At 46.4% G+C, this 27,206-nt stretch overlaps 2 protein-coding genes across 4 annotated transcripts in view; one reads left to right on the forward strand and one right to left on the reverse strand.

Moving 5' to 3' along the window:
* ABCC1 (ATP binding cassette subfamily C member 1 (ABCC1 blood group)) overlaps positions 1-3,734 on the forward strand; it is a 45,891-nt gene extending 42,157 nt beyond the window's left edge. For all 3 annotated transcript variants that reach the window (XM_066330322.1, XM_066330320.1, XM_066330321.1), the window contains 3 exons: positions 158-324; positions 887-1,081; positions 2,247-3,734. In XM_066330322.1, coding sequence (XP_066186419.1) covers positions 158-324; positions 887-1,081; positions 2,247-2,355 — 471 coding nt within the window. In that variant the 3' untranslated portion in view covers positions 2,356-3,734. The remainder of the gene's footprint in view (positions 1-157; positions 325-886; positions 1,082-2,246) is intronic.
* A 1,854-nt stretch (positions 3,735-5,588) lies between these two features.
* On the reverse strand, positions 5,589-27,123 carry LOC136368266 (ATP-binding cassette sub-family C member 6-like). Its single transcript, XM_066330412.1, has 31 exons — positions 26,922-27,123; positions 26,530-26,735; positions 26,063-26,188; positions 25,317-25,454; positions 24,955-25,080; positions 24,336-24,397; positions 23,403-23,534; positions 22,957-23,169; positions 21,948-22,125; positions 21,380-21,541; positions 19,845-19,937; positions 19,236-19,439; positions 18,734-18,880; positions 17,938-18,025; positions 17,582-17,651; positions 16,821-16,947; positions 16,169-16,345; positions 15,563-15,730; positions 14,360-14,543; positions 13,962-14,025; positions 13,359-13,476; positions 12,614-12,821; positions 11,628-11,938; positions 10,749-10,948; positions 10,518-10,644; positions 9,936-10,037; positions 9,053-9,199; positions 8,442-8,600; positions 8,048-8,214; positions 7,352-7,546; positions 5,589-6,853 (listed from the first exon to the last, which is right to left on the reverse strand). The coding sequence occupies exons 1-31, from the start codon at positions 27,121-27,123 to the stop codon at positions 6,745-6,747; spliced, it is 4,710 nt and encodes a 1,569-aa protein (XP_066186509.1). The 3' UTR covers positions 5,589-6,744.
* Between the last annotated feature and the right edge of the window lie 83 nt (positions 27,124-27,206).

The following is a 27,206-nucleotide window of genomic DNA, read 5'->3' on the forward strand; positions in this document are numbered from 1 at the left end:
GAACTTTTTATTAAGAAAAAAAGAAGCCCTCACTCCTAAATTCAGTGCATTAGCTTGCTTGCAGCTGCATCTGTACATTATGTTTCCCTTTGTTATCTAAAATATTTCTGGAGCACGTGTTCTGTGTGCATTGCCAATTGCCTCTCTCCACGACCAGGATCCAGTTTTGTTTTCTGGCTCTCTTCGTATGAACCTGGATCCTTTCGACCAACACTCTGATGAAGACATTTGGAGGTCTTTGGAATTGGCTCACCTCAAGAACTTTGTGTCGTCCCTTCCTGATAAACTGAACCATGAGTGTGCTGAGGGTGGGGAGAACCTCAGGTGGGTCAGAGAAAGTGTGTGCTGAGCTGAACTGTGAGAGTGCTTGTGCAAGGTCTAATGCCCCAGCCCCGTGTGAGACTCTGGGGAGGCAGCTGGAGAATCTTCATGCACGACCAGGCAATCAACCACTGGGTTTTATTCAGCTCTTGGGTTTGGGAATTTCAAATCATGTAAGAAACACTTTGAATGCTGGGAGGTTGGCCAGCTTGGGCAGCCTTGGAAAGCATTTCAGCAGCAGCAGTTGTTGTAAGGAAGTTGTTCACTTGCTGTTTGCACCTTATCGGGGTTTTGTATGTTCAGTTTGTAGAAACCATTTAAAATCCAGTCCTCAGCACTGCACTGAGTCAGTGAATCAGCCTGATGCAGTTATGCTGAAACCACTTGTATTCTCTTACTACACTGGCAGGACTCATTTAAGAGGGATGTTGTTAGATACTCTGCAGGGCAATAGTAAGACCCACCTTATCTTTGGAACAAGGAATTGCCAGGTTTCAAAATGAATGCTAATAAAGGTTCTGACCTCGTTGTGATTTTCTCCCCACTTCCCATCCCACGTGTGCAGCGTGGGGCAGCGGCAGCTGGTGTGCCTGGCACGGGCTCTGCTCAGGAAATCCAAAATCCTGGTTCTGGATGAAGCCACGGCTGCTGTGGACCTTGAAACAGATAAGCTCATACAGTCAACTATAAAGTCTCAGTTTGAAGAAAGTACTGTATTAACCATAGCACATCGTCTGCACACCATCATGGACTACACGAGGTGAGGTGATACTACTTGTGCCTTGCTGCCTGTGGCCAGCTCTGTGCCCCACTCAGATGGCAATCTTTGTGTCACTTGGATGTTTCCTGGTTTGTTTTGAGCTGCCTTTGCACAGAGCTGCTGGAATCCCTGTTTGGAGGGCTGGGCTGTGTGTGTTGTGGCTGGTCTTGGCCTGGGGAGCTCCTCCTGTCCCTGTGTCACACTGCTGCTGTGCTGTTCCTGTCTGGGCAAACTGGGAACGGGACAGAGGCAAGGACAGGAGTCTGTCCTGGGTCTTGCCCTAATTTAGGCACAGACAGCACAGGGAGTCCAAAGGGGCAGATCCTGTCCTCTGGAGTTTATTTGGTGTTTCACCTTCCATCCCTTGCACACAGCCCCCCTCATGCTCAGTGCCATGCTGAGGGGTGGTCGAGGGCCAAGTTGTCTTACATTTCAGTTCTAGGCTCTCTTGTCCCTTTGATCACACAATGGCAGGTGACCAGTGGTGGGATTTCAGTGTACTTTTGTAGCCCTGTTTGTGCTGTCAGTAGTGACAGACCAGAGAGAGGAGCAGCAGGGGAACACTCAGCTCAGCCCTGGCACTGGTGACACCAGGCAGAGCCCCTCCTGGGCCTTGGTGACCATCTCTGCAGTGTCCTGCCATCCCTGGGGACAGCTGGGCAGTGTTTTAGCACTGAGCTGACCACGGACTTGGTGGACTGCCCGTGCCAGCTGCACGTTTGTGTTTGTCACAGAAGCTGTGTGTGAAGAGAAGCAGCAGTTGTTGTGTTTGTCACAGAAGCTGTGTGGCAGCAGTTGGTGTGCAGAGGAGTTAAGGGAAGCTTGTCCCAGCTCGTGCAGGGTCTCACAGGCCCTCACACACCTCGATGAGTGCTGCCAGCTCACTCCTGGCTGCTCAGAGCACAGCCCAGAGTCTCCTGCAGGAGGAGGTGTGTGTGCTGAGTGTGCAGATGGCTGGGTGACCATGTGCTGTACAAACAGCACCACACACACCATCTGCAGAGGGCTGGGCAAGGACACGGGACCTCAGCTGTTCACACAGTCAGCACTGTCTTCACCTGCAGATAATGGCTGTGCTGCACTCTCTGTACACATTTATCCGTGTTCAGTGACTTTCTGGATCTTCTTGTGACCATTTTTTTCCCCCCATCTCTTTGTTTTACAGAGTTTTAGTCCTGGAGAAAGGAGAAGTGGTGGAGTGTGGTACCCCAGACCAACTACTTCAGCAAAAAGGCATTTTCTATAGCATGGCCAAAGATTCAGGCTTGGTGTAGCATCTGAACGTGGCTGTTCACTGTGGGGAAGAGAGAGGTGGTACGTTTGGAGAACTGTCACTTCCCCTGAGCTGGACTGAACCACACAGCTGAGTTTGACACAGTGAAGTTAGCCAGAGCATGGCAATGGAAGTAACATAAAGATGCAATTTTTTCTTATTTTTTTATTTCTCCTTAGTATTGATTTTAGCCACCTTTAGGAGAAGCTCATACATTGTGCAAGACACTTCAGAGACTCCTGTTTTTTTGCCTGAAATCTGTCGTTTTACACTCAAATGTACGGCAGTGTGATTAATCAGAGAAGTTCAGAAAAGCTTTTTCTTCTCATCTCCTCTTACGTTCTGAAGTTCTGTCCCCCTTTTACTTTTTATTTTTAAATATTTTTGCAAGAATTATTTGCTTGTTTGCGGATTCCTCATTTCATGAGCCATCTACTGTGGGATGCACTTGGAGCATTTTGTGGCATATAATACTACAGTCCAAAGATTTTTTTTTTTTTTTTTTCTGGTGAAATAAAACGTGTGCCAGAGTTTCTCCTGATGGCATTTACTGTCCATGGTTAATGCTTTGGGCACTGTCCTGAAGGTCTCAGGTGTTTACAGCGCAGAGCAGCGGGTTCACTGTCACTGGGCTGCTGTGGAAAGCCCAGTCAGCCCCAGGGCAGGATTCCAGCACGTGTAGAATGACAATCACTCCAGAACCAAACTGTGCAGCCCCTGGGTCACACCCGGCTCAGGGGCAGTGTGACAGTGCTGGTGACAGCTGTGGGGACGAGGCTGAGCACTGAGGATTCTCCTGAGCACAGGCTGCAGGCTCAGGGGGACTGTAGCACCCTTGGCTTTGGCACTTGTGTGCTTTCACAGCACCTCTGCCACATCAAGGACCAGTAGCCTTATAGCAAAGAAACGTGCCCTTCGTGCTGCTGCTGTTGACTCTTGAATTTTGTGGGAAAATGTTCTGTTACAGTTGTTTTAAAAAAAAATTGGCGTATTTAAAGTTGTGTGTTGGAAGGGTCTAACACTTCAAATGGCAACAGAGTCTGGTTTTCAAGATCCGTGTTGAATTTTCATCTTTTTGTTGTGAGCAAAAAGTTACTTTTCTAATGTTCTGATTAGTCTTATTTTAAAGGAAAATGCTGGAAAAAAGCAAACTAAGTCAAATGGATCCAAATACTCAGCACTGAGAATGTGGACTTCTGTGATTGATATTGCTGACCTTAATACTAGACAATTGTTGTCCTTAGAGTAAAGCTATTTATTTTTTTGTAAATTATGACTCTCTGAAATTGAATAGACCGAAAATTCCTTTGGTATTTTTTTGTAATGACAATGCAAATATTTGCAAAGAACTTGCAGTAAAAAAAATCGTTTGAAAGAAAACGTGTTACTTCTTGCCTTGTGTTGGACAAAGGGTTTGCTTTGCTTTGTCAGTTCAGCTTTTTGCCTTGATAACAGGAATTGTTGGTCCTGCTTAGAGAAATCAGGGGCTGTTAGGGTGGTGGGTAAAAGCTGTGAGTGTAGGGAGCTGTGCTGTGCTTTGCTGAGAGAGCAGGTCAAGGTGATGGATCAGCAGAGCAGCAGTCCAGTGCTGTGGACCTTTGTCACCCCACGGCCTGGGCCTGTCACATCCCTGAGCCTGGTGTGGATGTTCTCTGTGGAAATGGAACGGGCAGCAGCTGTTTGGGGAGTCTGGGGATGAGCTCTTTTAGGTTTTGAACCCCCCAAACACTTGTGCAGCACTGTGACGGACAGAAGGGGGAAGAGTTCTTGGAGCACATGGTTTATAGGCACAGAGGGCTGTGGCTGGGATGGTCACTGAGGGGGAGAGGAGCTCCCTGCAGACACCCAGGGGAGGAACTGAGGCACCTTTCCTGCGTGGGAGCCTCCAGGAGCACTGTGATCCTCCCACCCCATCCCAGGAGAGGCCCGGCAAGGAGCGGGCAGAGGAGCTGCTGCATTCACTGTGTCTGATGCCAGTGCACGTTGATGTCTCTTGGCTGGCATTATTTACTACAACATGGAAGATTTCTCACACCTGGAACAGCTGGTTCTGCCAAGGAAACAGCTCAGAGTTTTTAGACCTGCCAAACCCACCTTATTTCATGTGTGTGAAGAGAGCCACTTGTGTAAGTGTTCCCAGTCTTGACCCACACAAAACCCTTTTGTGGTGTGACCACAGGAACAGCTTTGGGTCAGTGCTTTGGGTCACTGACACCTTGAATGTTTTGGCATTCCTGTGCCTCTTGTGACCACCTGGGCACTGGGAGTGCCCCTTGCACAGCACATGTTTGCTCTGAACTTGGTGTCAATCAATGACTGACACCTCTGATTTATTCTCCTGCCTTTAGCAGTTTCAGTATTGTCTTAATTTTGGAATCATGGAGAAGGATTTTTTTAAGGTAGAATTTCTCTCCTACATGGTATCTCTAGGTGTTAACTCCTTTATATATTTTGCTTCAACCAACTTCCAGGTAACTTCTGTGAGGCTTGAGCTCCAGATTCATCACATTCATCACTTGGACACATCCCTGAGGACTCCAGCACATCTGAAACTTGGCACGTTTCTCATATGTAATTTTGGAAATTGCCTTTCTTTTGCCTTTTCAGCACAACTTGATGTGTGAAAGCTGATGGTGGTTTTGCTTGCTCTTAGTTTGGGTTAGCTGACAGCAAAAACGTGCTTTCAAAGGTCACCAGTGAGAAACTGTGTCCTCAGTATTGTCTCCTGTTGCCTTCCCTCTTTGTTACCAACTTAGGAAAACGAGCATTTGAAGATGTTTATACTGGAGATTGCTAAAAGATGCCTGTTTCAGAATTACCCAGCAACATGGGCAATTCTGTTCCTCTTTGGCCTCAGCTAAGAAGGAAAAATACCTGACTTTTATCTCAGTATTTCTAAATGCTCCTGGTTTTGAGACCCATTGATAAACCTGTGTGGACCACTCATAACTTATATCTGGTTTTGGAACTGCTTTGTCTCAAATACAAGATTTGGAGAAAGGAGAGAGAAAAAAAACACTTTCCTGGCACCTGAGCACCGGTGTGGACCTTGATATTTAGGCACTTGTCCAGCAGAAACTTCTTGACTTGGCTGCAGAAGGCACTGAGCAGCTGCTGGAGAATGACCTGCTGGGTTTGGCCAGTCTGGGTTGATTTTTGCAGCTGCAACTCTCCCATTCCCTCCCCCTCACCCCTTTCTGTGTTGTATTTGCTTTAGTTTACTGCAGAGACCCGTTTCAACAGTTGATTCTATTTTTATTTCATCTCTCTAGAAAAATGGGGTGGTTTAACAAAAGTCCCAGTGAAAAGCAGCATCTCACAGCGTGCATTTGTCTGTCACACTGTCACCTGTGGTTCCTGAGGAGGGACTTGGGGATGGCTCTGCCTGCAGACACTGGGGGAAGCCCAGGAGGCTTTTTGCTTCTCTTTTGGTTTGTCAAAGCAACATGTGACAGGTGACCATGGCAGAGGCTCTGCAGCACCAGGGTGGCACGTGCAGGAGTCAACCTGCACTCAGGAAGAAAACCAGGAATGAGCCATCGGGTCACCAGGTGAGATCCTGCTGCTTTCCTCACGTGCTGCAGGGTCAGGGAGGGGGGCATTTGGGAGGGGGGCATTTCCAGCCATGCCAACTCCTCGTGGCCAGATTCAGCTTGGAAATGTCAAGGTTTGGACGTGCCCTGCTGTGAGCACCTGGCAGGGGGAGGCTCCAAGGCCTGGGCAGAGGAGTGATGGATGCTCTGCCAGCCACGTTCCTGCCCTGCTCCTGCAGGAGAGGATGTGAGCCCAGCTGGGACAACAGCAGCCCGTGCTCTCCTGCCTCCTCTCCCCTCTCCCCAGTGTCTGTGCACTCTGTGAGCTCCAGCTGCTGCCTTGGGCTCCACAGCACCCGGCTGAGCAGTCCTTGGGGGACTGACAGAATACAGCACTGCTCTGGCCTGCAGCTCAAGATCAACTGCAGGCAGCTCAGTTCCTTTGCTAACAGTTAAATTCTTCCTTGCTCTCCACAGAATCTTGGCTTTTAAAAATAATCTGTGTAATCTTGAGTTATGATGGATATTTGGGCTCTGTTTACAGTATAAATTGGGAATGCTGTGGCATTTCTCTTTTGGCTTGTTTGTTTTATACCAGAAAAGTATTTAAGTCCTGACTGGCTCATTTTCAGCAGTCAAGTGAGGTTTTGCTGTCTGGAAACATAATGAAAGTGGAATTGCTGAGTTTCCTATGGAAATACGTATCCCACGTTACCCCTTTCCATCTACTCACTGCAGTTGTGGCTCAAACAAGCTTTGGCTGAGTGTCAGACGTTTTAGAGAGAAACCAAAATAACTCAATTATGAGGTCAATTACTCCTGATGGTGCTGGTGCTGTGGGATACTCCATGAGTGAGTCATGCAAGGCCTGATTCTTCCAGCAGTCTGTAGAATAATCCCTTCTGAGCTATTAAATGTTCTGGAGTATCAAATTCTGCTATCTGGCCATTTTCCAAGACTAAAATCCTGTGAACATTAAAAGAAGTATAAGTTTGGGGATACACCAGCACCTATAATAAACTTAGCAATTTCTATTTAGTTTTAAAATAAGTTTCAGTACTTGGTTATTCAGCCAAGCTTTCTAAGAGCTTTTCAGCTGGGAAACAGTGCTGGGATAGAAAGGGTTTCTGATGAGTGGCTGTTCCAGTGCTGGGTTTGGGAGGAGGGTTTTGGCAGCTGAGACTGGAGTGAGGTTTGTGATGGGTGTTTGGTTCCCCAGCTCTGAGGTGATGCAGGGAGCTGCAGTCATGGTTTTGCTGTCAGAGGGGGCAGAGGGCTGTGACACAGCAGAAGGCACCGTGTGAGAGTGGAGGATCTCTGACTGACCTGTGGGTGCCCTGCTGCCTGAAGAGAGACCCCCCAGACCCTCAAGCCAAGCTCAGAGGTTTGAACAGCACGAGGAGGGAAGTGAGACTGCTGTTGAGCAGCACAGTGGTGTGTCAGCCCCCTGAGCAGTGTCCTCACCTGTCACAGTCCAGGACGCTGTGTACGCGGTGCGCGATGGTGAGCACGGTGCTGTCTCTCAACTCCCTCCTCAGCATGGACTGCACCTGCCCAGCAGTTTCCAAATCCACTGCTGCTGTGGCCTCATCCAGAACGAGGATTTTGGCTTTCTGCAGGAGTGCTCTGGCCAGGCAAAGCAGCTGTTTCTGGCCAGTGCTGCAAAAGGAAGAGGGATGGTAAACTGAGGCCGGTGGTCACCTTTCCTTGGGGTCACAACAGATGATTCATTTGAAATCAATGATGAAAAGGTGATTGTTCCCTTTCTCTGCAGGCTGGTGGCACTGCAGGTGGGTAACAGCAAGAAACAGCCTAAGGAAGGGAGGGGAAGGTATTGCTATGGCACCCCAGAAGAGCTGCATTTGGAACAGATTGCAGGGTTTTAAGTACTGCACAAATGCAAACCACCACTGATTAAGTCTGAAAGGTCTTTCTTAGTGTCTTATGATTTGATGTCATGCTGCTGAATAGGCCAGGAATGCAGCAATTTGCAGTCTGGACATCATTAAAGGTGTGGTGGGTTTTGGTGGTTTTGTTTTTTTGGTTTTGTTTTTTGTTTTTTTTTTTTTTTAAGGAATTAGCCTCTTTATCCAACCAGCTCTGCTCTCCCAGCCCAGGGGCTGACACTGCCCTGCCACTGTCTTTCTGCAGATAAAGTACCTCAGGTTTTCCCCTTGGTCAGTGCACTTATATTCCAGCTGCTCTGGCAAATCAGCAACGAAGTTCTTGAGCTGAGTGAGCTCCAAAGCTGTCCAGATGTCTGCATCAGTGTATTGGTTTGAGGGGTCGAGATTCATTCTTAGGGAGCCAGAAAACAAAACTGGATCCTGAGCACAGAGACAGTAGAAACAACTCCTGAAATTAATTACAAAAATGAGCTCTTGGGTCCTGCCTGCTGGGTGGCAATCTGTGACTAATGTCACACTGAATGGCAGATGAACATGGCAGAGGTTATTTCCAGCTTGGAAACTGCTGAATGTCCCTCCTCTCACAGCATTCTAAACCCTCCCCAGGTGCTGGAGACACCTAAGGATTGCAGAACTGAGTTCCATACCTGGGGAATGACAGTGATCTGGGCTCTGAGGTCGTGCAGACCGAGCTGGGCAATATCCTGGCCATCAATGAGGATGGCTCCTCCTGCAGCCTCCACCAGTCGCAGCAGCCCCACTGCAAGGCTGGACTTCCCAGCTCCTGTTCTGCCTGTTATGCCAACCTGTAAGTGCAATGGAAGCCTTTGGTTTTGATGTGGATTGTCCTCTCAGTCTCTGTGGAGATTGAGAGATTTTCTACAGTCTCTGTGGATTGTAGTTCCTCTTGGCCTTTTGAGGAGAGACAGATCTTTAGGGATCTGTTTGTGATTCATAGACTCTGGCAATACTTTCCTAAATGGAAGCATTTATAGTTTGCAATTATTTTGTATGAAAAGGAATCACAAAAGCCTTTGATGGGAACAATAATGACAAGATTTAGCAGTTTGAACAGAACCTTGATGTGGAACTAGACTGAAAAAGTGGAATTGCTTTGCTGCAATAATCTGGCCAAGGTGTGCAGTGAGGGAGATGGGCTCCTGCTCTCCTCCCTCTGCCCAGGTGGCTGTTGCTGTGTGCAGGCAGGGGCTGTGTCCCCTGCATCTGCCAGTGCCTCTGCTGAGGGAGGGGTTTTTACCTTCTCGTGCCCGTGGATGGTCACAGTGACACGCCTCAGAGCCAGCTCCAAACCTGGCCTGTAGCACAGGCTGTAGTTTCTGAATTCAATCCTCCCCTCAGTGGGCCACACCTGCCCTTGGAGTTTGCCATCCAGAGTCCAGGGTGCCTGAAGAGATGGGAGCAAACAGCAGTGTTAAAGGCTGATTAAATTACCCAATCAAATGGCAATACTGGAATGGGAAGCTCATGAAGACACCTGTACCAACTGCCCCACAATCTATTTGCTGGTTTCCAAACCAGAGAAAGGTCTCTTAACTTTCATACTGCAAATGTTGGCTTTCTACTTTATCCAAAGATGCTGGTCAGATTTTCTTTACTGAAAATGGGGATGAACACTGCATGCATTTCAGAGTCCTGACATTGAGTGGGTCAATAAAAAAATATATATGCCCCTATAAACAGGACTGTGAAAGCCTCCTCTCCCAGGGCAGCATATGGAGATATAATTTTAGTGATTACAGAACTAAAATTACTGCACTGGAGACTTGAGCAGCTAAAAGGCCATCTAGGAGCCATTAGTTACCAGAGAGTTGCTTCAGAAGCCACTTAATAAATACTCCAAATATGGGCAGGAAATGTCTCATTCCACGAGTGTTAACAAGTGAAGCTATTTTAATGGCCCTCCAAAATGGCATAACTGTCTTAAGGAAATAATGATCAGAGGTTATAAAACAAGTCTAGTCAGTTGGATCAAACCCAAATGCTGCAGCTCTTTAAAGGAAACATGACTGGCCTTTTAGAAGGGGAAAACTGGAGGTTGTTCAGGTGCAGCAGAAAAGTTACTCATTGAGTTTGCAGAGATGTTCAGCCCTTTCTAGTTAGAGCAAGAGTGGATTAGGTACCTCCTTTGGAGTCCTCAGGTATTCTCTGACTCTCTCCACAGAAACAATGTTGTTCTCCACTTCTGTCCAGGAGCGAACCATCCAGTTCAGAACACCAGTTATCTGCCACAGTGGAACAGGAGCATTAGGGCAGATAAAATGAGCCCAGGAGTTACCTTGTACTTTGTCTTAGTGTTTATTTCTAAAGATCTCCTCATCAGCTATTTACATGAGAAATTAGATTACATCAGAAACCCTTAAAATGCTACTGACTTGGATGCTAAAGGATGGTATAGCTATTTCTGAGGCTCTTGTGCAACTAGTCTAAAGCAGGTAAGAGAGGTGCTGAAGACTGCCTCAGCTGCCCAGGGCTTGCTTTGACTTATATTGTCAGGTGCAGGAGGAAGAAGATGGCCCATACATGTGTTTATGAGGTTCATTCCCTAAGGGGCCAAGTGCTCCAGATGCTCTGGATTTCAGCAATGACAGCAGGATTTGGTAGGAAAAGGCATCTAGAAAGGCACAGAAATAGTTCATAACAGACATTAAAATGCAGTTGCTTTAGATCAAGGCAAGCATGGTATTAATTCCACACTGGGTTACCTGGAGGGCATAGGAGAGGGAGAAGCCAGCAGTTCCTGGACTGAGCTGTGTCCTGCCCAGGGCTGCAAACAGGGCTGCAAACAGCACGATGCCATTGCCCAGGAACTCCAGGTTTGTAGCAAGCCACCTGCAGAGGAGGGGAGCACAGAGCTGTTGCTGGGGCCCCTCTCCCTTTCTCCCCACACGTGATTACTTCACAGAACACCACGGAGCTGCTGGGCAGAGCTGTACCTGTCAGCAACAGCTCCAGGAAAGCAAATCCGCTGGTTCTCATCCACCAGGACGTTGCTCTTGGAGATGAACCTCTGCTGCTCTCTGTGAGCACGGATCACAGCGCTGCCTTGGAAGGTCTCTGAGATGTGGGAGTAGAGGGGTGACCTGCTGGCAGCCTCCAGGCGCCTCAGCTGGCAGGAGGTGGTGACATAGAAGTGCTGGCACAGGGGCAATGGAAGGACAGTCATCACAAGGCTCCTGCCTCTGTGCAGGTACCCCACAGCAAATCTGGGGAGGCCTCAACAAGTGCAATAGTGCGTACTGCCCTGGTGTTAGAAAACCTTGTGTGCTGTGGAGATGCCCCTAAGAGATGAGGCAATGTTCCTACCTCTGTGATGTCCTGTCTTTATTAGGAATAACCCTGTGGTTGAGGCAAAGGAGCCAGGGTGCTGTGAACCCACAAAACCTCCACACTCAGTTTCTCCTGCAGCTGAGCCCGCTGCTCAATGGAGAACAAAGATGTGTTTGCCCTTCCCAGTGCTCAGTCTTGGCTGGCAAACATGGGGACATTAAAATGCAGTGTAGAAATTCTGCAGGAAAGGAAAAATGCTCTTGGTCTTCATGTGATTTACACGAATGGAGATGAGGGATATAGCCCTAGGGAGGATTTGTTTTAGACATCAGAAAAGCACGAGCCTCTTTGTGAGGGCCCTGGGGTGCTTTGGAAGGCTGAGGTGATGTGGGAAAGGGACTGACATTACTCTTGTGCAGATGCAGCTTGAGGTGAATAAACCAAGTTCTGCATGCCTTCACTCCTAAGAAATGGAAGGAAGCTTTGTGCAGGGACATGGCCGTGCTGCTTCAGCCTCTCTTGTGTGTGCACCTGTGAGCTCCTACCTGGAATGCTGCATAAAGGACAGTCAAGGGCACTATGGCCATTGCTGCCCACGGTGTAGCCACCACAATCACCAGGTAGATCTCCAGTAAGCTGAACAAGAATCCCAGCACAGACTTGAGCTTGTCAGGGAGGACAGAATCAACAGCATCCATGTCCCTGGAGAAGCGGTTCAGCAGGTGCCCGATGGGTGTCTGCTCAAAGAAGGGCAGTGGGCACCTCAGGACATTGCTCAGCAGCTGCAGGAAGAGCTGGTGTGAGGCCAGGACACCCCCCAGCAGCACTGCTGCTGTGCTGGCAAACCTGCCAAGGGCTGTAAGAGAAAAGAAATTATTATTATTATTATAGGTGTGAACAAACCAACCTTGGAGATCTCCTTTGCAAGATGGTGATTTCCACTTGCTCTGTGAAGGCAGCACCAGTGTGCACTCAGGAAGGTGCAGCAGGAATTAGCAGGAATAAAACCAAGCCTCAGAGCTGCAGGGTAAGCTGCCCCTGCTGTAGGGTAGTTACAGAGTGGCCAAAGGCCTTCTAAGCCAGCTTCATGGGGGACATGGATTCAGGAACTCAAACATGCAGGACAAATTATTCACTCATCACAAAATAAGCTTCACTGGGATTAGTTTAAATTGCTCAGTGATAGTTTTTCTTTTTAGATAGAGTAACTAAAAGAATGTCGGCTATTTTAAAAGAAAAAGAAATGTAAAAGTCTACAAGTTTCTCTTCCTGTCTCTGTCTTTTATGTGACCTAAGCCAAGATTTCACTCAGCCTGGAGAAGAGCCCCCACTTGCACTTTGATATGATTAATTTATGCCAGAAGGATGAAAAGAGATAAAAAAGAAAAACGTTTAGGGTTGGGGCCAAAGGCCCAGGAAGCTGAAAGCCCGAGGGTATATATACACTTGTTTAAATTCTGAGAAACCATCCTGGCTATGCCAAAGGGAGGTGGGAATGCAGAGAAAAACGAGGTGAGCAACTTCTCCCAACCTTGGAGCACTCCCAGAGCTCCGAAGACTCCGACTCTGAGCCGTGTGTGCTGCTGAGTCCCGTTGTGCACGGGGTCATCTGTCCACAGGCTGAGCCAGTAGCCCCGGGAGAAGGCCACAGCCTGCTGGCACGTGAAGGACAGCACGATGTACACACACAGGGCCAGCCCTGTGGCCTGCAGGTAGGCTCCATACACCCCAGCACTGACCTGCAGAGGGGAAAAAGGGGAGGAGAGGATGGAGGTGGTTAGCAAAGGGGTGATTTATTATGGTTGTATGTCACAGCTGTAGCAGCCGTGTTGAGTCTTGTTTTGTTTGCCTCATGGATGAATAATGAGGGCATACTTAAAGAAATGATTAATCAATGATCATTATCAGCTGGTGAATGTTATGCAATAGGCTCACGTGGCTTCTGGATTGCGTGGAAGGCTTTCTTTATGTCAGGCAGTGGTTTTCCTGTGGTGGTGGTGTGAGAGAGAACTGCCACGTTCACACGGGGTGTTTGTGTGGGGGGCTGCTGATCAGGAGAGGTGAGGAGATCCCTGTCTGGGGTTCCCTAAAGAAAAAACTGCCTCCTTTGGGGTTTCTGACTTGTAGATCTCATTTATTCTCAGTGTAATACTTGTCTCAGTTCTAGGGCAAACCTGTACAGCTCAGCTGAGTCCCCTGGCTGTGGTTTAGCCTGCCAGGAGTGTGCTGTCCCCACGGGACGTGTCCCTGTCCCTGCAGGAAGGTGCTGTGCTCACCCTGCCGTGCTGAGTTGTCTCTGCCTTGGTCAGTGCTCCCCTGGTGGCTGCAGCACTGCTACAGTCTTGGCTCACAGGAACCGTTTCTCTTCCCACAGCAGATTTCACTGAAGCACCACTTCATGAAGGAAACAAAAATCCTTTCAATTTTTAGCCACCCATCCACCCCCTAAACCCATGCCTCTTTTGAGGGCTGCAGTGTTCAGGGTGCTCCAGAGTGACCCCAGCCACTGTCCATGTTTGTCACAGGGACTGGGCTCTGTCAAGCCACTGAGGAGCAGAATCTCAAAGCATTTCCTCTCTGGGGCTGGTCTGGGATGAGTGTGACCTTACAGCCTCACAGGGAAGTGATCAGCCACCAAATGTAGCAAGGAGCCTGTACCTGAGCTCTGTTCTGCCTCCTTGTGAAATACAGAAGAAATGTCAGTCAACTTCCACATTCAGGAGCAGGTTTTTACCTATTCTTCAGTTTTGCTTCTTTGCTCTTGTTATTAATTTACAGCTCAATCCCAAACCTGTATCATGCTCAGTAAGAGGCTCCACCTAGGCTTGTGTGGGCTTTTGGAGTAAATTCTTCAGTGTCTGAGACTGCTTTAGGCTTACCTGAGGGGCTGCTCCTGAGGTGGACCACTTCCAGTTGCAACAGTGCCTTTGGTGTCTCCCATAGCTGTGAAATAAGTGTATTTTTTTCTAAATGCTTTAGAATTCTGTTTTGTCCTATATAGCCTTTGAAATACAGGTAATATGGAGGAAAGATTCATTTAAAACATTGATTCTAAAGGTAGAAATATCAAGGTGAGGCTTGAAGACTAGCACATACAGTGGGTATTAGTTTACTGCATGGTTACTGTCTCCTATGGATTCAAGAACCAGTTTTGAGGTGGTGAGTCAGCTGATTTGACAGGCACTCGTAATATGCCACTCCTAATAAAACAGATGTGATGTGAGGGGAACAACTGACTGACAGACCCAGAAGAATGATTCCAACCCATCTGGGTTACCTGGCAAACCAGCATGTGGCTTCTCCTCTGCAGCAACGTGTGAATGAAGAAATTCTGCAAAGGCCCCATTTCTCTGTAGAAGTTCTTGGTAGGAACCAGTTTCTGAGATCATTCCATCCACCAGAAAAACAATGTTGTCCACTTGAGGCAAAATGTTAATTGTGTGAGTCACCAGCACACGAGTCTGCTTGAACAAAGAAGGAACAGGTACAATTGTTCTGCTGTCAGTGCTGGTATCAGTATTTCAGGATCAATTTTAGGCCTCCAAAATTCATCAGCCTGAATGGAATTAGAGGGCATTTCCTTTTATTTACATTTCTGAGCATATTTGCACAGATAATTGGAGGAAAGGACAGAAGAAAAGTAATTTTTCTCTAGTAATAAACTGGAATATTCTGCATTTCTAATAACAATCAAGCCCTTTAGGTGCACCATGAGTCTGATACATTCCTCTTAGCCAGTCATTGTGTTTCAATACAATAATCATATTCTGATTCTTGCAACCAGTCCTCATGGAGAGAAAGGTATTTATAGTCAGATATGTTTCTTTTAATTGGACTTTCCAATGCAAGAAATTGCCTTCTTCCTGTATTCCTTCTGTAACGTGAAACTGAACCAGTGTTTCTAGGAAAGTTACAGTATGAATCCAGTAGAGCTGCCCTAGCATCCCTCCTCATGTAACCATGTTTACTGCAAGCAATCATCCAGACTGCTTGACAGCAGAGGAACACCAAGGAAAAACAAAACACAGCCAGTGTAAAAAGAATGGAGGAGAACTGTTTAAGTGATGAAAACTGTAAAGGTGCCACTGAACTATTCAAAAGTAATGGGATTAGACATCACAGTGATAGAATTTGGAAAAGATCAGGCAGCTCTTCTGAACTGTGCTAGAAGTAAATTTCAAAAGGAGGGAAGGATGTCGACAGAAGAACTGTAAGAAGAACAAAAGAACTGTGAATTTGCTGTGGAAGTAAGGCTGGCACTAGGCATGTGGTTTGCATGAGGGTGAAGACAGCCCAGCTCCTTCTGGCTGGAGATTCCCTGCAGGACTTGCAGAGGTTCCCCATCCCCTGCTGCCACTGCAAAAAAACCATTTGTGAGCCTTTGCTGAACCGAGCAACCCACCCTATTGGAAACATTTTGGGGGCTCTTCTAATTAGAGACACTGTGCAATTGTTTACAGCTCAGGCTCCTGGCACACACCTTGTCCTTCAGTAAGCCACTGGGTCCAAGGACACGTTCAAAAACGTGCTGCCCAACGTGGGCATCAAGAGCTGCCAGGGGATCGTCGAGCAGGTAAAGGGAGGCCCTCTGGTACACGGCCCGGGCCAGGCTCAGCCTCTGCTTCTGCCCTCCAGACACATTGACTCCCTGCAACACACAGTCACTGATTATTCCAAAGCTACAGCAGATCTCCCAGCTGCTGACTGCCTTCTACACTGAGGCTTTTTGACTTTCTTATCTTTAAATCAGTGCCCCTCCCTCCCTCCCCATAGGAGGCAGAGTCTCTTGAAGAACTCTTCTCTCCTGCAAAAAGAGCACCCAAGAATGACCTGGATGTGTTGATTTTTGTCTTAAATATCCCTCATGTCTCTGGTTAATCTGTCAAAAGGTGGCTTAAATTAAATTACATCATGGCCCAACTTTCCAGAAATTCCTGAGCACCTGCCTCTTGGGAGTTTAGTTTTTTTGTGTTTTCATTACAGCTCCCAAAGCTGTAGTTACTCAGCGGCAGAAGTTTTAAGCAGGACATCTGAAGTTGTAGCTACTGAGGGAAAAGTTGGCCAAAATACAAACCCAAGGCAGTACCTTTTCTCCTATTTCACTCTTCTGCCCTGCAGGAAAGGTCTCCAAATCAGGGTGTAGTGCACAAGCCTCTATCACTCTATTGAACCACGTCTCATCCATCTCTTTCCCAAACAGAATATTATCTTCCACTGAAGCATTCAGAACCCAAGCCTGCTGGGGGACATAGGCTGCAGTGCCCTGTAAAAGTGGAAGAACGTTAAACAAACTTTTCCATAAGCTCAGATTGACACTGGGAGAACCCATCTTTGAAGAAAAGCTCTCTCAGTTATGGAAATCTGGAATGATCATCACCACTGACAGTCCTCAGAAGGCTTTGCAAAATACGAGTTTGCACTGTTACTGCCTTACAGGGGAGTAAAGAGAGGTGCAGGTACAGGATGCAGTTTTACCAGGTTGACACTTCAGCTCACTGTCAGAGGGGGAAACAGAACTGAATCTTTGCAGTACTATTCCAGCTCATATCCCCAAAGTTCAGGCTCATCTGAGAGGGCAGCAGCACCTTCAGATAACTAAACGTGGACTGATTACATACAGCCTGTGTTAAAATTCAGCAGTAAATGGCTTTTCCTCAAGTACCTGATGCTGTGCTTAATACCCCAGAGTTCCTGGAAGCAGCCAAAGGACAGAAGCAAGTGCTGAGAGGAGAATTCACCTTGACAGTGACAGAGCCATGGGTGGCCTGCAGCTCGCCCAGCAGCGCTGCCAGCAGGGAGGACTTGCCTGCCCCCACCTGCCCCACCACAGCCAGCAGAGAGCCCTGGGGCACGCTCAGGTCCAGGCTGTGGGGAGAAGAGCAGCCTCTTAACACATTTACATGCGCTTTCTGAAGAGAAAACAGGTGTAATAAATGTGATTGTTATCTAAATTTGTGCTGCCTTTGGGTACTATGGAGTAAATCCCCTGATTTCATCCCCTCAGACACCTCCAGTCAAATCTTCATCCACATCCCCTCTGACTTTCACACCCAGATCCCCACTCTGGAGACAGGCTAGCCCAAAGCACTGGATGCAGAACATTCCTGAACATCAGAACTTTTCAGAGCTTTCCTTTTCTAGAATGTCAATGCCTTTTGAAATAAGCGTGCAGTGATGTCATATATGATAGCTGCATTCCATCTGTTCTACTTTTTTTTGCCTTAAATTGCTGTAATTTCATATTTGGGCAAGAAAAGTGTGTAACAAAACAGTCTCCATATAATAAAGCAACATCCAGATGCAGGCACCTTCCCATTTATGTGCTCCTCAAGATAAAAGCAAAATTATGTCTTATCTGATTTTATAATTTTCAGAATTCAACACTGAATATGAAGCAAACTCAGAAGCCTCTGGATATTCCACCCTGGTTTTAGGCCCTGAGGAATTAGTTCATCCAGCACCCTACAGTATTGAGGGATGACTAAGGGTAAGTCTGTACCTTCTAAGACAAGGAAAAGTTCCTTTGCTCCAGCAAAAAGTCCCGTTTCTTATGGTGATACTTGCCTGTGCTAGAACATGAAGAGAGACAGACCACTTGTAAATGCAAAGATAGCTACAGAAATGTCCCAGCTCATGTGATTTTATGTTTCAGTGTGTATTTATGTTACAGAAAATCAACCTTTATTATGAAAAGAAGGGGTAAATCAGATTAGATTTCGTTGTTAGAAATAATGAGGCCTAAGAGATGAAGTGACAGTAAGGGGCAAATATTTTTCTCTTGACTATGGTATACACCCTTAGAAGCTGAACAGTGGAAATGACTCATAAGACAAAAGTGCTAACATAAAAGCTCACCACAGCCAGAAGTGTTTCTGCTTGAGCTCTCAGGAATCAGTTCTTCCAGACTCAGAAAAGCTGCTAACCTGTTTAGGGAAACTTTGGCCTGAAATGAAGCAGCACACAGAAGAAAATGAGATTTGGAGCAGAAAGGGAGCAAAAACCCAAAGTGAAGACTCAGCCTGAAGACCCACTTAGAATCTTGATTAGTGCTATGCTGCAGATGCTGAAGCCTTAGATGGCCAAAGGCAGCTCCTCCTTATCTTTACCTGCCTTTATTTCCACTTAGCTGAGGAAAACCCCCATATCCTTCCCTGTGCTTCTGGTTCAGTGAAACTGCTACTTTTGCATCCAATTCTTCCTGCAATCTTTCCAGTGATTGCTTCTGTACGTGAAAACCTGTGACAGTCTTGCTGTAAGAAGGAAATGGATTTCTTAATTTCTTACTGAACAATTTCTTTTCTCTCTGGCTTGGACTAGCAGGGTCTCCCCTATGGAGATTTTGCTCCACCTATTCTGATTTCTGTGATTAAACACAGAACTGGAAGCCTCTCTGAGATCTAATGGTGCTTGTGCTGAGCTACAAAAGACTTAGGAGTAATTCTTGTTGACTATTTTGTCAGTCTAAAGGAGCCTTTCTGAAAAGCAATGTCACAAAGTACCTTTAGCTGCAAGCCCTTTCACTTCACCGTTTCACAGTGGCAGTTAAACAGCTGATGTGCAGAGCCCTAAGAAATCCCTGCCTTTACCTGTTAATGGGGATATATAAAAACCCCTCATGGCCAAAGGAAGGGGAACAGGGCCTGCAATTCACCTGGACAGCAGCATTGATGGAGAAGGGCAGGAAGGAGTGGGCAGTGTTGAGGATGTTGATCAGAGTCAAGGACACAAAGGCCTTCTCAGCATCCAGCACGTGTGTGTTGTCCACCAGGGTGTACACAGCAAACATGACAAATGTGATCTGCAAGGGAGCAAAGGACAAGCAAACCACTTGCTTCAGGGTGGTTCAAGGGTGACAGGCCCTTCAAAGCTCTGGGACCCATTTGGTTAAATCCAGGCTATCACCCCTAGGTGCCTGTCCTGCAGGAACCACAGGCAAAGCTCTGGCACGTTGGTGACACAGCCAAGATGGATCATTGGATGTTTGTTCTGCTTTAAGGAGGTTTTGGTGCAGCAGCCACAGCACCTCCTGTGACCTCCAGCTCCTCCAGGCAGATAGAATCTTTAGCTTTCAATAGGAAAAATCTGTCCAGGCAGGAGTGCAAAGAAAAATGGAAGTAACAGCACATATTTTACGTAGAAGGTGATCCACTCACCAGGAAAGTTGATGAATGGAAAGAAACTAGGGATGCTGAGAAGAGAATCTGAGATCTTTTTAAGGCCTGAAGTTCTTGCTTTCGGATTCCAAGCAGTTTCTCCATGAAGGTTTTCTCCCAGCCATACATTTTGATTACTTTAATGTTACTGAGAATGGCATTGGTGAGTTTGGCCCTCTCATCCTTATGTTTCATCTGGGTTTCCTGTAATAAATGTGTGAGTTTTATCATTTAATAGGTTGAATGTTTAATGGTGCAATTATTCTGAAGAAAAAGACCATATTCCTACTTCCAAGCCCTGAATAAATTTCCCTGCAGTTGAGCTGTGTATACTGTTTTGCTTATGAATCCTCCAGGCTGGGAAATATTTTACTTTTCAGAGCTTTATTTTTACTGGCAGTACATAAAAACAACAGAAAAGTAGGGCAAAGACAGTAAAAGGCTGAACATGGAAGTGTTTACTCAAAATATCAAGAAACTTTGCAGGGTTCAAATCCTCCTATGTTACTTCAGTAATTATAAGTACTTATAAGTAATTATTATTACTTATTATAAGTGTAAGTAATCACATAACAGTAAACCACTTCATTTTTATGAAGCAAAATGTACCTGAAACTGACTCCTCTTCTTGGTGATCACAAAATTTAGAGGCAAAAGAAAAAGAAACACAGCAACTGCAGTCAAGGCAGATGGCCCTAGAAGCTGCCAGGAGACAAAAGAAGAGAGATGGAATTTCTGGTGATGACTAGAAAGACTGTTTTTCGTTCCCTCGCTTCTCCTCCCTCTTATTTGAAGTCGCGCATAACATCCCTCTGGCTAAGCCTTTACTCTAATCTTGCCTTTGCCTTTCCTGGGAGTTGTGCTCCAAAGCACTGCGGATTGTTGACTGTGCAGGATAACTCCTGTCATCGGGCTGTGCTGGATTTATTCTCTCCCTTGTTAGGAACTCCGAGGGCGCTCCAGAGGCACGCCGGCAATCCCAGCGCTCCCTGGACGCCTTCACAAGGACATCTTGTGGCTGCACGGAGGAACAGACAGCACCAGCTTTTCCTGAACAAACCCACACAAACCCTCAGCGAAGTATTCCCGCAGCATAAACAACCCAGCTCGTTGAAATGAAACGGTGGCATTATCCTGTGCAGTTATCTTGGATCCCAGCGTTTGTAACAATTATGTGTCAGCACTTGTTTCTCCTGGGTTGGTTACATCTCCCCAGGATGGCTGGAGAGAGGAGTGCTGGTGGACACACACAGTTACATGTATTGTCTGCACACATTTCTGGGAAAACCAGCAAAGAAAGTGGAATTGTGCTCCGACCACATTCAACTTGGCAATGTCATTAGAAAAGAGATGATGACTTCTCCCCAGCCTGTGCCATGGCTGCTGATTTTCAGTCACAGCATCCTGCCAGGCACAGGCACAATCCACCCTGGGTAGTAAAGGAAGGCCTCTGGAAAGCTCCTGTGAATCCCCTGTCTCTACACTGCTCCTACTTCCATTTGCAAAAAACAGGGACTAAACAACAGGGCCTCTGTACTGCTGAAAAGGTACCATACATTGAATAAAAATGAATCTTTTAGATTACCATCCATTATTTCTAATTTAGGTTTTCCTCTCTCCTTGCTAAACTCCTTGATACCTATGAAATTCAAAGCATCCAACACTCTTTCTGAGTGGCATGTAACTTTGCTTCAAGCTCTTTCACTGATCTTGTGGTAGCCAGGCCTCAGGATGAAGTATGTCAAGCTGCTATTTCAGACCATTCCCCAGTATGTTCTGGGACTATGCCAAGGAGCTGCAACTGGACTTTCAGCCTACTCTGGGCCACCACCGTTTGGCTGTAAAGAGAGGTGACAGGAAAATCTGAAGCAGAAGTTTATCAGTCAGCTCACAATGACCATACTCAGTTTCCTAAAAGGGACTGAATGCTGAATACACAGGTGAGGAGATGGACTGAAGGATCAGACAAGGATTCTATGTCAATAAAAATCTCTTTCAGAAAGAAAAGTGAATGCACCATGCTACAGAGGTGAGAAAAATATGCTAATTTCATGTAATTCAAACCAGTAAGTAGAATTTCGAAACCTCTTTTTTCCTTTGATATTTAGTATAGAAAAGGATTGATAAATAGTGTCTTATTTTACCTGCCACAAGAAGACAAAGCAGATGATAATCCGAATGGGAGCCAGCCAGGTCCCATTAAAATAGATAATCAGATCCATTAGCTTCTGGACATCAACAGATACCAGATTAACAATTTCACCTGTGGTTGCTGCTTTCCTTGAGGCATTTGACATAACCAGGATCTAGACAGGGCAGAGAAGAAAAGACATCATCAAACAACGTTCTTTTCCTAATAGAGAACAAAGAGAGGGAGAAAAATGTCACATCCCAGTGTTGAAACCATGCTGCTACCTGGGCCATGTGACTTCACTGTGAGATGAAGCATTCACTCCTTTTCCCTTTTTCTTTTCCCATCATCTACAGCATAAGAAAGTTCATGTTGATTTTTGCTCTTTCCTTTTCTTGGCTTTTCCTCCTTAGGGAAACTCTGCAGAATGTACCTGCCATGTACTGCTCAGAGATGAATACCTCAGGACAGCTACATCCTAAAACTAACATCTCCCCTGACACTGCTATGAAAAATGTACATTATTTCTGCTGAGGTAGGGCTAGAAAAAAGCAAAGCTAAAGAAGGAGCTGCAGCCTCACCTTCCTGTACACGAGCCCTGTGACTGCAGTTCTCAGCCTCAGCCCCAGCACAAGGCACATGTACATGTAGCGTTGCTCAAACAGAGTCTGCAGACAGCCCAGCAGGAACAGGCTGAAGGCATAGAAATAGCCAAGCCAGCTTGGGGCTGCCTCATCTTCAATGAACTTCAGGAAAAGGCTGCAAGAACAGGAGCAAAATGTTGCTGAGTCTGCTCAGAATTGATGAAATATCAGACACATAAAAATAAACTGGTAGAAATATTGGTGATTTTTTTTTGTCTTCTCTCTGGCTGAGGTTTGTCAGCAAATAGCAGAAGAATTGGAACATATAATATCCTGATTTTTGAAATCTAGCCACTCGTGGTTTTGAAGCAACCTCTGATCTCATCATCCTCTCTGGGTAGATCTCGTTTTCAGTGTTAAGGATGGCTCCTGATTTTCATGAATTTGTCAGAAATATGCAGAGTGGTAGCTGTAATCTAAGGGAGTCATTGATATTTCCAGAACTTCTCCTAATCTTAATGACTAAAGAAAAGACTTTGCCCATGAGACTATAACGTAATGCAGATTGGTGTTTTGCCAGCAGAACCCACAAAGCATTTCATCAACTGACAAAGCCAGTTAAGATGTGTAGGCTGCACAGCTGTGCTCTTTATTACCCAGAGAACACAGAGCCTTAAGACTACAGCAAGTGGCAAGTGATGTGACATACAGAACCATCAAATAACTCCAGTTCTAGTGAAGCTGTCAAATTGCTTGGTGCCTCCTGTCCTTCCCACTGCTGGAGCACAGCAGTGCAGACACTGTGCACAGCTTCACTCACTGGCTTTGTGTCTTTTCCTCCTGATTTTGGCTTCAGCACAAATGACACCTGAGCTCCTTCCATCAGCAACAGCAAATTTCAGAAGGTTGTTGTCAGTGTGTGTGGGTGCTGACACACGTATCTCTGAGCTCCTGCACACAGCAATCTTGTACATGTGACAGAGATACAACATAAATGTGCACATACCTCAGTACCTTCGGGGTGGAGAACAAGAAGACATCACAGATAACTAAGCAGACAGTGCTGAGAAGGAAGTAAGTTCCAAACATGCTCCAAAACATTCTCAGTAAGGGCCCGCTCTGACTGTGCTTTGATTGCAGTAGAGCCTCTGTCTCTTCAGCTTCTGCTGTGCCACTTTCACTTTCCTGACCCTTTTTAAATGTAGCAGACTCCGTTTTCCTGAAGGAAGAAACAATGAGAAAGTTACCTACAACTGGAGAAAGTTTGGGAATTTTGTACCTTCAAAAAATCACTGAATATCTCACACTGGGTCTCAGACCATGTCCAGTATAAAAGCTCATCAAAAACAGGTCCATCTCACAGAGAGTTAGTTCTGTGCTTCCAGGAGTGGAATAGATCATCTAGACCTGCCCAGCTGAGCCCATGATGTGCTTTCCAGATCAAATACTCACTGCTGGGTTCTGCTGTGACACTTCTTCCACTCTCTTTCTGCCCAGGCGACGATTTCTTCAGAGGAGTCCTGTTTCCTCACTGTCCACAAGTCTCCCACCCTCAAGGTCTGCTGAGAGCCTTTCCAGAGGAGCCTGGGGGACACAGACTGCAGTCAGGGGACACAGCAGGGACACACAGACACTTCCAGAACACAGGGCATCAAATCAGTGCACCACAGAGAGCACGCTGACAGCACAGCCCTGCTCTGGACTGGACTGTCCCACAATAAACATCAATGTCCAGGAACAGCAGCTTTGCTCTGAATCCCTGGGCTATCTTCTCTCAGCACAATGGGGAGTAGCAATTCAGTCTAATTTCTAGTCCATGCTGACAGTCTTGGGTAGAGAAGGAAGTTCAGTTTAACTTTCTCTGGGCTCCATGAAAGGCAGATGAGACCTGATCACAGTGGAATAATGCGGGGGTTTGGTGCCAACAGAATTATATTAAGGAATTTAATTGTTTTACTTCTCAATGCCCAGCAGCACACTGGGCCTGTGCCCTCCTCACTGTTTTCCCCTTTCCCAGCATTTGCTACAGCAAGACAAAGAGGGCTGTGGTTGGTGTAAAGTGATTTTTTTGAGATTGATGAGATCTATTTCAAGACTGGGAGGGCACTAGAGGAGTAGCTGGGAGGCAGAAGACCATTATCTAGAATCACAAAATTGCATTTCAAACTATTTTGAGAAAAGTGAATTTTTTTTTTTTTTGTAATTTGATCTTGTGAGAATACCTCACAAGAGAAATAATTTTAAAAAGTAATTTAAATCCTCACTCCAGAAGCTAACTCAGGGGCTGAGATATTTCCTGCTGGCTGCCATCAATACCCTCTGTGATCCCTCATGCTGCTGCTTTTTTCTGACATTGTAGCAAAACCACAACTTCTGTTTTCTTACCCAGAGAACCACCAGTATGTGATTTTGGAAAGAAAAGAGCTGCTGGCTTCTGGGCACTGGTTCTGATGGGAGAGAAAACACGTGTGATATTTAAATATAGAAAAGGGCATGTGTCAGATTAATACAGTTCCCTTCTGTGCTTCCCCAGGAAAAGCAACCAAAGTTATCCCCCCTCCCCATTCAATGAACCAGTGTGAGTGTATTGTGGAGGCTCAATGGGATTGGGAGATTTGTTGGATAATGCCTCAGATGGAAGAGCAAAGAATAAAACTCTTCATACCCAGAGACATTTATTTTCCTAGGCACAGAGCTTTTCCATACTCATAGCACCAACAGAGTACTGCAGCACAGGAGAGCAGCACTAGGAGAAGCAACAGAAGCCCAGTCCACTGGTTTCAGTGACAAGAAATGTGAGTATGGATAGGTTTTTAGTTTTGAAAAACTTAAATAGAGAGATAGAGCACTGTTATCCCAAATTCTGCCACTTACCTTCTAAAACTGTCAGCTTTTTTACAGAATGATGCATCTTACATCACTCATGTGCCTGTGCACCCCCCTATATTTAAAATCCTGTTTCAGCAATGAAGCAAAGCATCAGGAAAAGCTACCTCATACTCACAGGATTGTTGTCAGCTTTAGAGAAGAAAGGAGGGTGATCAACAAAGCAGAATAACACGAGTTCTCCTAGCACCAGGCCAGCATAAAGGAAAGTTGTAACATGGTGGAAATGGTTTTCCAGGAAGCCCTGAGGAACAGAATACTGGTAAAAATGAGGTAAGAACTTTCATGTTTAACCAGCTTGAGAAAGAGCTTCTCTTACTCTACCTCTGCAAATAAACATAAAGTGTCATGAATCATTTTCCTCAGCACATATTCTAAAAAATGAATTTGATTCTCCCCCTTGCAGTCAATGAGACAAAACCAGCCCTGTTGTTTAGAGACTTTGTAGTCTGCACATTAAAGGTATGTGATCTCACTTACTCTTTCCAGGGCATGCTGAATTTTGGAATTAAACATCACAAGTGCAGCCACAAATGAGAGCAGCCAGTAAATCAACAGGACCCCTGAAGACTGGATGCCCATCATTCTTTCTGCTTGGGTAAGGAACAAGGCAAGGACCTGTGAGGAAGTACAAATTTGTCCAAATAAATACCTGGTAATGGAATGCCAAACATGGTTATCAAATTAATGAATACAATAGAGAAAAATCAGTTAGCTTCTTGCCTAAACAATTCAAGATGTTCAGAGTTGCAGTATTGTTCCTAAGAGGTTAACACTGAAAAGCTGTGTGTGCAATTTTGCACTCAAGGATGTCTACAGAGAAGGCAAGTAATAAAATTACAATTAGGCCAACAGGCTGGAAGGATTTAGGCTATGAAGATGCAGTGACAGGAGAGAATAGGCACTTACTGAACAGAACTCACATTTCATTCTGAACCATACCAAATCACATACTGTGGTTATGAGAAGTGAAATCCTGTCTCACTCTTGTGAGACCTTTTTGCAAACCCCACTGAAACCTCAGCTCCTGCCAGGTGTGCTCTGCCCACAGGCTGTGCCCCAAGCCCCTGACGTGTCACACAGCAGAGAGGCACAAAGTGCATCCCCAGCCTTCTACCCCCATCAGCCAAATTTGTGCTCAGAGACAGCAGGAACCACGAGAAAGACAAGCTCTGTCCCAGGAGGGCTAAGCTTGGCCACCTGCAGACAAGCAAGGGAGGCATTACCATTGTGATTCCCAGCACAGCAGGGCTAATGAAGAATTCTGGGGTCTGCGGGATTCCTTGGCTTTTCTCCCACACCATGAAGAAGACATTGGAAAAACACAGTATTACCAGGATGAATCCAAGGGCCTGGGACAAAAAACACACACTGGAATGAAGTGAAATGCTGGGACAATCTACCAAATTGAATGATCTAAGCTGTCTGGGCAGTTAAGACTGGAGAGGTGGAAGATCAGGTTTGGGACAGAGAATGTTATGGGAAGTATAAGGGAATCAAATGGAAGTACAGGGGAGAAGATCTTATGAAATATCCTCCTAAAACTTTATTTGATTTATACTGACCTGAGTCAGTAAATGTAAAAAAACCCCACAGAGACGCATCATCACGAAAGAATTAATAATTTAGGAAAGTTAAGCTCTGCATCAAAGTTGAGATAATTTTAAGAGCAAAACCTAAGCTTTACCCTTACCATTTTGGCTTTGAAGATGCGGGACATCCTGATGTAGCCTTTGTTCCTGTGTCGGAGGTACCAGTAGTAGAAAGGAAAACAGATCCAAAGATAGGCACAAGGGATCCAGGAGATGATGGAGCTCTCGAGGCACCAGCTCAGTCCTGGGCTGTTTGCATCCCGTGTCTGGTTCCAGCCCTGAAACAGAGACGCGATGCAGAGCAAGGCTGGGGACAGGAATCCCAATGACAGAAAGAGGAGCAGATAACGACTCGCAAACTATGCTGGGAGTTTATCAACCTTGGGGATGGAAATCTATGTGACTCCGTGCTGACAGACTCACTAGAGCCTTTTAAAAGGTATTTCAGTAGCGGGTCCGGGCTGCGTCCTCCCCCGCAGCTCATCACATTTACAGCAGCCGAAGGAGCGCTGGCGGCGGGCAGGCCAAGCCCCGGCCACAGCAGCCCCTGAGGGCACCTCCCGGCAGCGCAGGATCTCCCCGAGCGCCGCCGCCTGCCCCGGGAACCGCGCAGTGCCCGCGGGGCTCCGCTCCATGGCCTCACTCACCCCGGCGGGGCCGGCCCGGGGCCCGCACAGCGCAGCGCCCGCACCCATGGGCGCCTTCTGCCGGAGCCTTCTGCCCGAGCCTTCTGCCGGAGCCTTCTGCCCTCAGCCCTCAGCCCGGAGCCCTCAGCCCG

Source organism: Sylvia atricapilla, chromosome 15 (assembly GCF_009819655.1).
Source record: "Sylvia atricapilla isolate bSylAtr1 chromosome 15, bSylAtr1.pri, whole genome shotgun sequence".
NCBI classification, from domain to species: domain Eukaryota; kingdom Metazoa; phylum Chordata; class Aves; order Passeriformes; family Sylviidae; genus Sylvia; species Sylvia atricapilla.

Excerpts from the sequence above, each read along its gene's own strand:
- LOC136368266 (XM_066330412.1), bottom strand. The coding sequence starts at position 27,123 with ATGGGTGCGGGCGCTGCGCTGTGCGGGCCCCGGGCCGGCCCCGCCGGG. Across the intron at positions 19,938-21,379 it reads GCTTTGTCTTCTTGTGGCAG|CTTCTAGGGCCATCTGCCTT; the intron begins GTAAAATAAGAC and ends GTCTCCTGGCAG. Across the intron at positions 14,544-15,562 it reads GTGGCTTACTGAAGGACAAG|ACTCGTGTGCTGGTGACTCA; the intron begins GTGTGTGCCAGG and ends TTGTTCAAGCAG.